At 41.4% G+C, this 12,694-nt stretch overlaps 1 protein-coding gene across 5 annotated transcripts in view; it reads left to right on the forward strand.

Moving 5' to 3' along the window:
* LOC138738849 (proteolipid protein DM gamma) overlaps positions 1–12,694 on the forward strand; it is a 157,933-nt gene that overhangs the window by 119,383 nt on the left and 25,856 nt on the right. For all 5 annotated transcript variants that reach the window (XM_069889948.1, XM_069889950.1, XM_069889949.1 and 2 more), the window contains one exon: positions 11,175–11,361. In XM_069889948.1, coding sequence (XP_069746049.1) covers positions 11,175–11,361 — 187 coding nt within the window. The remainder of the gene's footprint in view (positions 1–11,174; positions 11,362–12,694) is intronic.

Raw genomic sequence — 12,694 nt, forward strand, 5'->3', positions numbered from 1 at the left:
GATGTAGATAGAAGATCACAAGAAAGACCAGGTCTGTATAAAAGTATCCCTCCATCTAATGATCCTGACTCGTATCCTCTGCTACCCTAAGTTGTTTGTAGCTCAGGGGAAAAGTGTTTTAAGACAAGGGCCTGCCCTCCATTGCCCCATCGTTCCAGAAAAACCAGACTCAGTAACACTCAGTGCTGTAGAATAGTTGTGACCCTTGTCAGGGGTTTTGTGTTTGTTGCCTGCCCTCGTCCTGTGAATCCATTAAACTCGCTGCCAACAAACAGTCAGCTGTTTGGCCAAATCCAGGCAAATCGCTGGCTCGTTAGTTACCACGTTTCCACAGGAACACTTCTTCACAGGGCTGGGGACAAAAAAAATGTTTTCAATATGCGCCACTTTACAAAAGAACATGGTGACATTTCCAAAGAAAATGGCTATTGAAAGCAGAATGTATGGAAATGTTTGCAGTGCATCGGAAGGAGTCCAGGACACCGTCAAAGCACAGAAAACTGAGCTGAACTTTTAATTCAGTGACGGTCCAGATTCAGCTTGTGTGTTAACATGTACTTCAGAATGTTGTTAGGCTGTAAGATGCACATTGGTCCTTGTTTATTGAAGCAGCTTTGACAGAAATTGATCATACTTCCCTGAGAACTTGTATGTATTCCTTTTCAAACTGTGCAAACAAATTTTCTATAATGGGAGTAAAATTTATCTTGAATGCTTTATCTAAATTGGGACCCATCAATTCAAATATTTTGAGTGAAACAAGAAAATCTGCAGATGCTGTGATTGTAGTTTATACACAAGTGTTGGAGAAACTCAGCAGTTCCTGCCGTGTCCATAGGAAGCAAAGAAATATAACCAACATTTCATGGATGCTGCAGGACCTACTGCATTTCTCCAACACTTTTGTGTATTAACTAATTTCAAATGTTTTGAAGTATTGGGAATTGTCAATATACCTTGAGTAGGGTCAAAACAGGGAAGGAGAAATTGTTAAAAGAATAAGAAAGCCTGTTCCTTTTAAGATGAAAAATGATGGTAAAAATCTGAATCAGGACAAAAAAATTGTGGGGCTGTGAGAACATATCTATTTGCACCTTTGTTACAAACCTATTCTTGGAATCAAATAAATGATCCACATGTGGATAACAGAGATGAGGATATCTGTTAATGTTGCAAACTTTTATGATTTGCCTGAAAGTCTAAGAGAAGAAATTGATAAATATTTGAATGGAAAACATTTTGGGGACTCTTTCAATCCATGAAGCTTACTGGAGGGTCCTTTTCAGAGATGAAGATGCAGGAACCAAGGGCAGAATAGTCTCTTCTGCCTTGTGTGATTCCACATCCAAATTAGAGATTTACTTAAAAAAGACACGTGAATTTAAAGATCTTCCTTGGAGATCAATAAATTTTGTTTGGATCATTCTGAATTTGCCTTGATTTGTTTTTGTTTTCCTTGACACCAAGTGCATTTTCCATGACCTCAGCTCTGGTGTATAAATCAGGACAAATGCAAAAGGATCTTCAATCTCCACATTTTCCTCTCTTTGCCTCCACCTGCTGTGTTCAATCATGGTCTAGCTTTATCACCAAGGTCCACCTTTGCTACAGCTGTACTTCACTTAAACCCACCTGGAAAATGTTCTCCTGAGTCCCCGACCTCCCACCCACCACCCTCCCCACAAAAGTTCAACATTACTCTGATTTCAGTAGTTTATTCCTCTTTTGCACTAAGTTCTTTGTGAACTCATGTTGAATATGAGATGAAGCCCCTTGTTCTTTGAGGCCAGATCAAAGATTGTGACGTTTGAGAGAAGATCTTAGCTATGAGGCCACAATGTAATATACTGTAAAACAGTGGTTCTCAACCTTTTTCTTTCCACTCACATACCACTTTAAGTATTCCCTGTGATTAGTAATGGATTGCTTAAGGTGGTATGTGAGTGGAAAGAAAAAGTTTGAAAACCACTGTTTTAGTCTTACTTCATTGACTCGTCATGTGCACGGTTTCATAACTCCCAAGGAAATGGGCCAATGGCAATTTTTCTCAAGCAAAATATTTCGGTAACAATTGGGTCTAGAGTGGTGGTTCTCAACCATCCCTTCCCACTCACGTACCACCTTAGGCAATCCCATACTAATCACAGAACACCGATATGAGTGGAAAGAAAAAGGTTGAGAACCACTCCTATAAACAAACTGGTCAAGTTTTTATTTGGCAATGCGTTAAACCTCTTTAAAAGACTGTGCTGCATCTTTATATTATCTCTGATCTTCTCCTGGCTTATCTTCATGCAGAAAATTGAGTATCATAGGGAAGATTTGGATGGATTCCTTGATTGGCAGTGACAAACCAAGTCCCAATATTATAGATATTATTTGGCAGAATATTTTTTTTAGCCTTGCAATTCAATCTGACAACGTTTTATAAACAGCTTTACCAAGTTGCAGTTAATAATTTGGAGCAAAATTCCATTTGTATGTGACTCCCGGCTTCTTAATCCCGTAGAGTACTCTGTCCATCTCAGAAGAGATCTTGGGTTGTGATCTAAATTGTAAGCATTTTGCCAGTCTTTTTCTTACCAATTTTCTTTAGATTTACTATGCTGGGAATGTATCCACCAGGATACATTGTATTGCACACAATTCCGATTTTCAGTGTTGCTGTATTCCTAGGATTTCCTTTCATTTGTTAGTGAAGTTGAAGTTCGGCTACCATCACCCTTTTAGAGGTACAGGAAGAATCCCACCATGTTTATGGCTTGTGTATTATTTATATCTTTCGCTACCCCTGTGACCTCTCCAGCCCTAACCCTGGGGAACAGTTTTTTTTAGGATTACATATTAATTCACTGATTCAAACTTCATTTCTTTAGATTGATATATCTAATTGACTGGCTTCTTAGAACTACTTGGATCATGGATTTAAAATTCCAATTCAGAGTCAGAAAGTCACAAACCAACTCAGTAGATAATGGCTAAAAGGCAAGTGGACTATTTATGATTCTGTGTGATCATGCATGTTGGACTTAAACCCCGTGGGTATTATTGTTTCCCAAGTTTTTAAAGCAGAGGAGTAATAAAGTTGTATGATCCTGTATTTCTTGAGAAGAACAGGGGATTTGTTTGGCTGTAGTTCCTAGATTATTGCTTGGGATCACAAGGCCATGGGAACAAGAAAAATGTAGCGCCAAAGTTTCCCATGAAGTCTGCTTTCAACTCTGTCCCCTCATCGTGCAGTAACTTTATTGTTATGGTCAATTGTGTCTGCAGGAATTCAGCCACCATGGTACAATTGTTCAAGGCATCTTGTACATCTGTTCCTCCAGAGTATTTAAAGGGGCCACTGTCTGTTGAAAAACTCTCTAATAGGCAAACATAATAAAATTTGCAAAGCTCTGCAGGGTTACGACTGCTCCCATTGAACTGTGCCGTGATGCCACAGGTTATGAGCAATGTGTCAATTTCTGCTGTTTGCACTTCTAGCTGACAAACGGCTTCCTATTCTGGTATGTGCAATCTGCAGTTTTCCAAGTCTGCTCCCAGAAATCATAGGGAAGATTTGGATGGATTCCTTGATTGGCAGTGACAAACCAAGTCCCGTTACTTGCAGAATATAATCAAATATCTTCTTCCAATGATCTTGTTCACTTTTACAAACATTATTATTACTATCTGGGTCCCACAAACAGTTTAATTTTTTCAAAATATTTTTTCCACACTTTGCAATTTATTTTTCCAATCCTTCGTCAATATCCACACCACATAAATCCCTGGGAGGCTAACAAAGCATTGTTCTTTTGTGTTCTAACTAAACACTTTTAGGTTCTGATTTTCAGCATATGCCATTTTATTTTGCTTTCCAATGGATTTGGGACGTTGCACTGCCGTTCCCAGTTCAGAAATGAACTGTGATAACTGTGGCCAAGATGGAGATACCCAAGAAGCTGCTCCTCCTCAACAACTGCTGAACAGTCACTGTGATCTCCAGCAATCAACTACCGGTCACATCTTGATTTTTCCACTCTCCCCAAGATGGCAGATGTGGTGTCCACTTCACATTTCCACATCTGGACGCAGCACCTTCATTCAGGATGAGATCAATGGCCCTCCACCTTTCCTATTAGAATCCAAAGTTAACCCACAACGTCTCAGCGCCCCTACACATTTACCAAGTTGATTCCTTTTCTGAACAGTCCAGGACACTCAGGGCTAATTAATTTGTTTCTTCCTACCCCCCCCCCCCCCAAACCAGCCCACCTCCCCTGGTCTGACAAGGAACCTGGGCTGAGCTCTTTACCAGTAAGGTCCCTAACATTAACACCAAGAAAGCTGCTGAAGTGAAGAGTGGTAGAGGAATACTCTGAGATAAAGCAATTTCATCCATGGATTGAGGCAGTGTGTTAGCTACTGACCTTTCAATTTGGAGACCTAGTCCACAAGCTGATGGAATTGAAGCTTCGTGTTCAAATACTGACCAGTATGAAAACATTTTTTTCTATTCTCAATTGAGTTCATAATAAAAATGGACAGTTAAGGGAAGAGATAGGTGAGAATTTTCTTTAAAATAATGCTAATATTCCATAGAGATGAAAAAATCATGGAACCTTAGATACAATAATTGCATTCAGTAAGGCCTCCATTTAAGTTATAATTATGTTACGGCCCCAGAGGACCCCAAAACCCAGCAGGATTAGAAATTCACCAAGACAAATGGTTACTTAAACAAAAGTCGTTTTTAATTTTCTTTAAACATAAAAACAGGATCAAACTTCAACTTATTACTATTAGCTTAACTTATTACTATTAGCTTAACGCTTAATTCTAAGCGCACGTGTATTTAATGTGTACAAGTTCAGAAAAATTCTTTGAGTCACAGTCTAATCTCACTTCTCACTCCTCCAAGTTCACCAGTATCAGGCAATTCTTATACTGTGCACAGAATTCAACATTTATGAATTTTCACCAGACTCTGGTGCCTAAAGTTAAATGGTTACTGCTCAGGAAGGTTCTTGTTGTTTTCAGAGAGAGATGCATTGCTCATTGGATCCACACAAACTGATTTACTTCCATCAGTCACTTCAGTGTCTTGCCAAAGAAACTTGCCCCATCATGGGTTTACCAAATGATAACCTTTTCATCCAGGCCTCCACAGAGTTCCTTTTGTTTCCCTTATTTTAGGTGAAACACTCTAGCCAGCCATTTCCTCTTGTAAGGGCTACAAGGCTTTTCCACAGGCTTTTCACAACCCGTCTTCAAAATGGGGTTTAAACAAGCTGCCAGCTTCCAAAAGCCACTGCAGAACTCAACCTGAATTCTCTCTCTCTCTCTCTCTCTCTCTCTCTCTCTCTCTCTCTCTCTCTCTCTCTCTGCTTGCAAAACCATATGACCTTCTTAGAACAGCAAACTGCAACCAGACAGATTGCAGCACTGGACCCAAACTTCTGAGCTGGTTCATCTTTTGCTTTCAAAACAATAATCTATTTACACAGAATCAGTCCAATTAACACCCACTTGTGAAGTCTCTTAACTTTGGGTTCTTCTATTTGTACCTTCTTGTGAAAACCTTTAGTAAAGCAGTTTCCATTGTCTTTACAAAGGCCCTGGGCCTGGAGTGTCTGGTTTGAGCAGAGCTCTTGGATTTTAAATGAGATCTGCTTTGTTTGTGACCTCCGATCTATCTCCTCCAAAAGCATATCTATATACAATATAAAACATAATATATCCATCACAATTAACTCTGTATTTTGTAATAATGAAATTAGAAGTAGTTATGTGATCAATAGCATTTATTGACTTTTGCATAATGTCACAGCATGCCAATTGTGAACACAGAAAAACTCTACAAAATATAATGGAATAAATGTCTGATTAATCTGTTTTTTCAAAATGAGGATGAAACATTGGCGAGGAAGACTTTTAAGGAAGTATGTGTTGCTGGCAAGCTCAGCAGCATTTATTACTCATCCCCAGAACTGAGTGGGTTTGTTTCAGCTGTTTCCAAGGGCATGTTAAAGTCAGCTGTATTTGAGGGTCTGGAGTCGCATATAGGCTCGATCAGGAAAGGATGAGATTCCCTTCCTTGAAAAACATCAATGAGTGCACTTGATCTTTATGACAATCAAGTAATTTTATGATTTATCATTCCTAATAATTAGGCTTTTAATAATTTATTCCAGATGGTTAACTGATTAAAGTCTGCTGTTCCCACGGTGGGATTTGACCTCTGATCTTTTCATTATTTATTCAGTAACTTGACCACTGTTCTAATATGTTAACTAGGGACAATTCTTTGCTCTTCCTTGAATAGCAGTATGAGGATCTCTTGCACCTTTCTCTCAGGGCAATGGACAATTGTTCTTTTCATTCATTATTGGGAATTTAATTCTGTATTAATCTATCAACAAACCTACATTTGCTTTTAGGGGTTAGAAAAAGCAATTTGTGATGTCTATTTTCATGTAAACACTCATTTATGACACTAAGCATCAGTGTTACCAATTACTCTGTCCAGCCAATGGATGATAATTTCAGAAGTCCCAATTTTGGAACAACATTAGAATGTTCACTAGACAATTGCACAGGAAAGATTTGGAGGGATGTGCACCAAAGAGAAGCAAATGGGACTAGCAGGGTATACATCTTGATCTGCATGGACAGGTTGGGCTGAAGGGCCTATATCTATGCTGTGAAACTCATGACTCTGTGAAGTTGGCCAATCATGAAAAAGGCTCGCCAGCGGCTATACAGGACATTTCCGATTATCCGAAACGCTCAGAACTGGACGTATATCGGTTAACTGCATTTTCCAGATATCTGAGAAATGGCTTTAAGCAACCCAGTTTAAGCAGCAGAATACCTGATTCTGATTTCACCGATCCCGACACCTCCCCTCCACCATTGCCGATCCTGCCAGGAACCTGATGGCCCCGCTCCAATCCCAGCCCAGTAGCATCAGCATAACACTTGTATCAACAGTTAAAACAACCACAAAGAACAAGAGAAAGTTTTCAAGCATGAAATAAAGTTTAATTCTTACCAATAAACAATGTGATCTCTGCTCACAAAAATAAGATAAATGCAGCAAAGTTCAAAATGGATTCAGAGACCCACGAGCAGGTTTTTAAAAAAAAATTTCTTCAACTTTTGACATCATGTCGCTGCTGAACACTTTTGCAGATGACTGAGAAATTTGGTCAAGTGGTTTTTGTATAATTGGAAACGTACTGTACTTTGTGAGCTGTTTGAGGAGATTTGGTATGCTACCAAAGACTCTGGGGAAACTTCTACAGGTATACCATGGAGAGAATTCTGGCTGGTTGCATCACTATCTGGTACAGAGGTGCCGATATTCAGGACAAGAATAAACTCCAGAGGGTTGTTAACTCAGCCTGTGACATCACAGGCACCAGACTTCACTCCATCAAGGACATCTACATGAGGCAGAGTCTTTAAAAAGCCTCAAAGACCCCCACCACCCAGGCCACACCCTCTTCATTTTGCCACCATCGGAAAAAAGGTTCAGGAGCCTAAAGATGAGCACTCAGTGGCACAAGGACAGCTTCGTCCCCACTGCCATCAGATTCCTGAATGATCAATGAACCAAAGACACTGCCTCACTTTGACTTTTGGTGCACTTGATACGCACTAACAGTGACTCCAAAGACTGAGTGAGGAATGATAGACTTTAATAAACATTAGATTTCAGCTGGCCCAACTCCATGCGCTCGAATGAATGGAAGGGGATAGGGAGGTCGACCTTTATGGCTGGGTTACATGGGATCGAGTCACTTATACATAGGACAGCACAGAACAGTATATGCATATCACCACAGCACTTTTTTTTAAAATGATGGTTTACATGAATGTTTTCACGTGACGCTGCTGTAAAACAATGAATCTCGTGACTTGTTTTATGATGATAGATTCTGATTCTATTCAAGATACAAGGTTCATTTTATTGTTGCATAGTAATACATTAAAAATGTAACATACATAATATACTTTAACTTTTGTCTGTTGTAAACTAAACGAGGAGTCGTCATGAGCACTGCCTGCTGCTCCCAGCGTAGGAGAAAAAGAAGCAAAAGAGAGTCCCTTCAGTGTCGCTGAGTATCTGTGGATGGCCCCAGTGCTCCCGCAGCATCTGCTGCTGCACAGATCCCTGTTGGTGCCATTGGCAACCCGACTTCCAGATGCAAACCTCCAATACGATCAGGAAGCCTTCATGAGTCCTTCTTGCCCTCAGCACCCTTGAGCTTTGCTCTACCTTCTTACAGACAGTCAAAGATTAACAGCCTACCGAACAAAGGATCACTGTTGTAAGACAAGGTTAGCCCACCACTTGATCCTAAATATTAGGGTTATTAAAAGCAGGCATGATCAGAACAAACTGCAATACGTTGTGATAAAACAAAGTAGCTATAAAACCCGTTAAGTATGTATCTTGAGACTGACAGCCATGCGGTTTTCGGTTGACAGGAGTTATCGTAGGGTAATAAATTATGTCAGGACCTGTGGAAATAATTCATTTCCCTTATTTTTGAAGTGATGTTATATAATGTAATATTTTGACAGAACTGCACCTCAGAAATGAGTTGGTTGAAGCAGGGAAGTTTCCCTGCAGGTAAAGTAGCTGGTGCGTGTAAAACTGTGGCACTACAGCTACACAGAGGGCAGAGGTTGTCATTAAACCGTGTCGCATGATAAACTGATTTGTAATGGATAAGGGTGATGAGCAGGCTATCTAACTTATACATAAATTTTAAAATCCCACGTTGGTATTTACTGGTCGTAAAATAACTCCAGGACTGCCAATGTCCAGATCCAGAGCAGTAGTATTTACTTTGAATATTGTATACCATAATTTTGACAGGCCAAGCACGTTAATGTTAAGGGATTAGTCTTGCATAGAGCAGTGGTTCTCAACCTTTTTCTCTCTACTCACATACTACTTTAAGTCCTTATGTCATAAATGCTCTGTGATAAGTAAGGGATTGCAAGGTGGTACGTGGGTGGAAAGAAAAAAGTTGAGAATCACTGGCATCGAGCATGGAACTCCATCCTTGACCCTACTGAAATCCCTATGAATGAATCTTCAATATTTTTGGGGTTACAGCCAATTCACTTGAGAAACCAATCTAGAAGTGACTAGCTAGTGTTGAAAGTGTATCAGATCATGTTTCCTCTCCAAAATCCTCATGGCCATCTTGAAATTGCAATTCTCCAGCTTCTCATGCTTGCAGTCCAGGTCTGATAAGTCCCTGGGACTAGATGAGATGTATTTCAGGTTACTAGAGGAAGGGTGGGAAGAGATTGCTGGAGCATAGGCAATGATCTTTGCATCCTCCCTGGCCACAGGAGAGATACCAGAGGACTGGAGAATGGCAAATGTAATCCCCTTGCTTAATAATGGTAATAGGGAGAATCCTGGGAATTACAGACCAGTGAGTCTTGCGTCAGTGGTGGGCAAACTATTGGAGAAGATTCTTAGGCACAGGATTTACAAGCATTTAGAAAAGTATAGTCTGTTCAGAAATAGTCAGCATGGCTTTGTAAAGGCAAGGTCGTGTCTCTCGAGGCTAATTGAGGTTTTTTTAAAAAATAAATTGATGAAGATAGGGCCATAGATGTGGTGTGTATGGATTTTACTGAGGCACGACAAGGTCCCCCATGGTAGACTCATCGAGCAAGTCATGAGGCACCGGATCCATGGAACTTTGGTTTTGTGGATTTGGTATTGGCTTGCCTGCAGAAAGCTGATGAGAGATATAGCTGGAATGTATTCTCCCTGGAGGTCAGTGATCAGTGGAGTTCTGCAGGGATCTCTTCTGAGACCCCTGCTCTTTGCGATTTTTTTAATATATATAAGTGACCTGGATGAAGAATTAGAAGGATGGGTGAGTACAGATAAGATGAAGGTTGGAGATATTGAGGAGAGTATAGAAGGTTGCAACAGGATATAGACAGGATGCAGATTTGGGCAGAAAAGTGGTAGATCTATGGATAAGTGTGAGGTGATGCATTTTGGAAGGTCAAACCTCAAGGTGGAGTATATGGTTAATGCAGGATTCTCATTAGAGGGGCCTTGGCATCCAAATCCATAGATCTCTCAATGTGGCCATGCAGGTTGATAGGGTTGTTAAGAAGGCTTATGGTATGCTGGCCTTCATTATTAGGTGGATTGAATTCAAGAGCCGAGGTAATGTAGCCGCTCCATAAAACTCTGGTTAGATCACACTTTGAATATTGTGTTCATTTCTGATCGCCTCATTATAGGAAGAATGTGAAAGTTTTAGAGAGGGTGCAGACCAGGGTGTTGCCTGGATTGGAGAAGATGTCTTTATAAGGAAAGATTAACAGAGTTAACAAGCTTTTTTCTTTGGAGTGGAGAAGGATGAGAGGTGTCTTATGGGGGTGTAGGGAAGTTTATATTGTTAAGTAGGTTTATGTCGGTCATCACAACATGGTGGGCTGAAGGGCCTATATTGTGCTGTAATGTTCTGTGTTTTACATTCTAAACCAGGAAGCAGGAATCCTGCCTGCGGGCCAACTAAAAGAACACTGACTGCCCTGATCCATTCAGTGCAAAGAGTGCATAGATGGGAGAGCTCCTAACCTGTCCTCGTCTGTGACAATAACTTCAGAGCAGCATCCAGATACAAATAATTCAAGAATTCATCTGACTGACAGAGAGATGGCTCACACTAAACTTTTCCCAGGGAAGATGAAATCTGACTTGGGAAGCATCCTGTCATTTCCTTTCTTGTAAAATTAACAGAGGGAAATCATGGCCATTATTTCCTGCTGTGGCGACCATGAAGAGTGACAGCTGCAAGGTTCCCATACTCTCCAAAGGGTGTACCTTTAAGATTTGAGATCCAGAGTTTTTCTTCTAGGACAAGGAATAAAAGGCTATAAGAAACCTGGAGGATAAATGAAGAGTGTACTGATCACCCATGGTTCTATTTTATTGTGCATTAAGTTTGTGCGATCCTCTCAACCCTAACACTTGTCTAGAAAATGGTTACAATTAGCCCAAGAGACCTATACTAACTCTGCTTTATGATGTGGCCATTCCCAGTAAGACTCAGGCTGTTCTTTTACTTGTGAATTATATTGCCGACTTTTGAAGGAACTTGCCACTGACCATCCTGCTCTGTTCCTTTCCTCAGGTTGTTTTGAGTGCTGCATTAAGTGCCTTGGGGGAGTTCCATATGCATCACTGGTGGCGACGATTTTGTGTTTCTCTGGTGTGGCGTTATTTTGTGGCTGCGGCCATGTGGCCCTTACAAAGGTGGAGCGGATCGTGCTCATGTACTTCTCCAACAACCCAAGCGACCACGTCTTGCTGACTGATGTGTAAGTTGTGCAATTTTCCCAGTGGAGTCCCTTAGCTCTCCTCCCCGCTTTAATCTTAATGCAATGGCACTGAATGACTTGGTGTGAGATGTTCCACCACATCTCAGACGAGACTTAAATGTTGCCTGACAATACAACCCAACCTGTTGTCTTTTCGCCATACATCACCAGAATATCCATGTATAAAAAGGCTCGTGCTGGTATCGTCAGTGTTAGTCATATACAGAGATGAGTTATGCCAAATTTAATTTTTATTAAATGCCATTCTGGAATTTTTACTGACCCATTGAAGTTTAACAGCTCACACTATTATGTCATTAAAATCTATTGCCATATTTTATATCTGATTTTAATAACGTTGTTGTGGTTACAACAATGTGTAGATCAAGATAAAATCCATCCATCCAGATGTGGATGGATCAGAGGGAAAATACTACCCCCCCCCCCCACCATTCGTTCTCACACACACTCCCTTTTTCATTATATTATATCAGCCTAGGGTGCAGCTTTTCTTGAAGGGCAGTCATAAGCCCCTTTTCCACTGGCACCTTATTCCGGGAATTAACCAGTTAAGGGTCCAGTGGAAAAGAAAAACAGTCAGCTCTCCGGCTTCAAATCACACCAGGGATTGACAGCCTCTACCTCTACTCATATCCCTGGCACCAGCTAATGCCGATGTGCCAATTAAACCAGTGGAGAAAGGACACCAGAAAGTTCCCTGTTCCTGGTTGAAGGTAGACTCTCTGATCCCTGGGGATGAGTTGTGTTCAGTGGAAAGGTAGTCAGCATCCCAGTTGAAGGTGGCCCAGTGGAAACAGCATAAATGGATTCCTATCCCAGGACACTGCATGGCCAAATAGCTGGGATGCCAGTTACTTTGCTTTGAGGGGGCTGGAGCTGTAAGCGACCTGGGTTTCAGGAGTACTCCGAATAGCCTGAGGTATGCAGCAACGGAATAAGTTTCGCAGCAGTGTGCCTGGTAGAGGGGTTTACATCTGTAAAACATGCTTGCCAGTGTAGCTGAAGAAATCCTCCTCCCTCTCTGCCGCCCTCACCCCTCGCTCCCCCTCCTCCACCCTCTCCTCTCTGCCACCTTTCCTCCCTTTCCCTGCTGCCCTCCCCCTTTCATCCGCCTCCCTCCCTTTCCCCTGCCTCCCTCCTTCTCTCCTCCCACTGCCGTCCTCCCTCCTTCCCTTCCTATTTCCTCCCTTTCCTGTCCGCAGCCCTCCCTTTTTCCCCCACCTCCCTCCCTCCACCTCCTTCACCATTTCTGTTCCATTCCCTCTCCCCTCCGCCCTCCCTCCTTCTCTCCCATCATTGCTGCCCTCAATTC

The sequence above is a fragment of the Narcine bancroftii genome, chromosome 7, assembly GCF_036971445.1.
Source record: "Narcine bancroftii isolate sNarBan1 chromosome 7, sNarBan1.hap1, whole genome shotgun sequence".
Classification (NCBI taxonomy): domain Eukaryota; kingdom Metazoa; phylum Chordata; class Chondrichthyes; order Torpediniformes; family Narcinidae; genus Narcine; species Narcine bancroftii.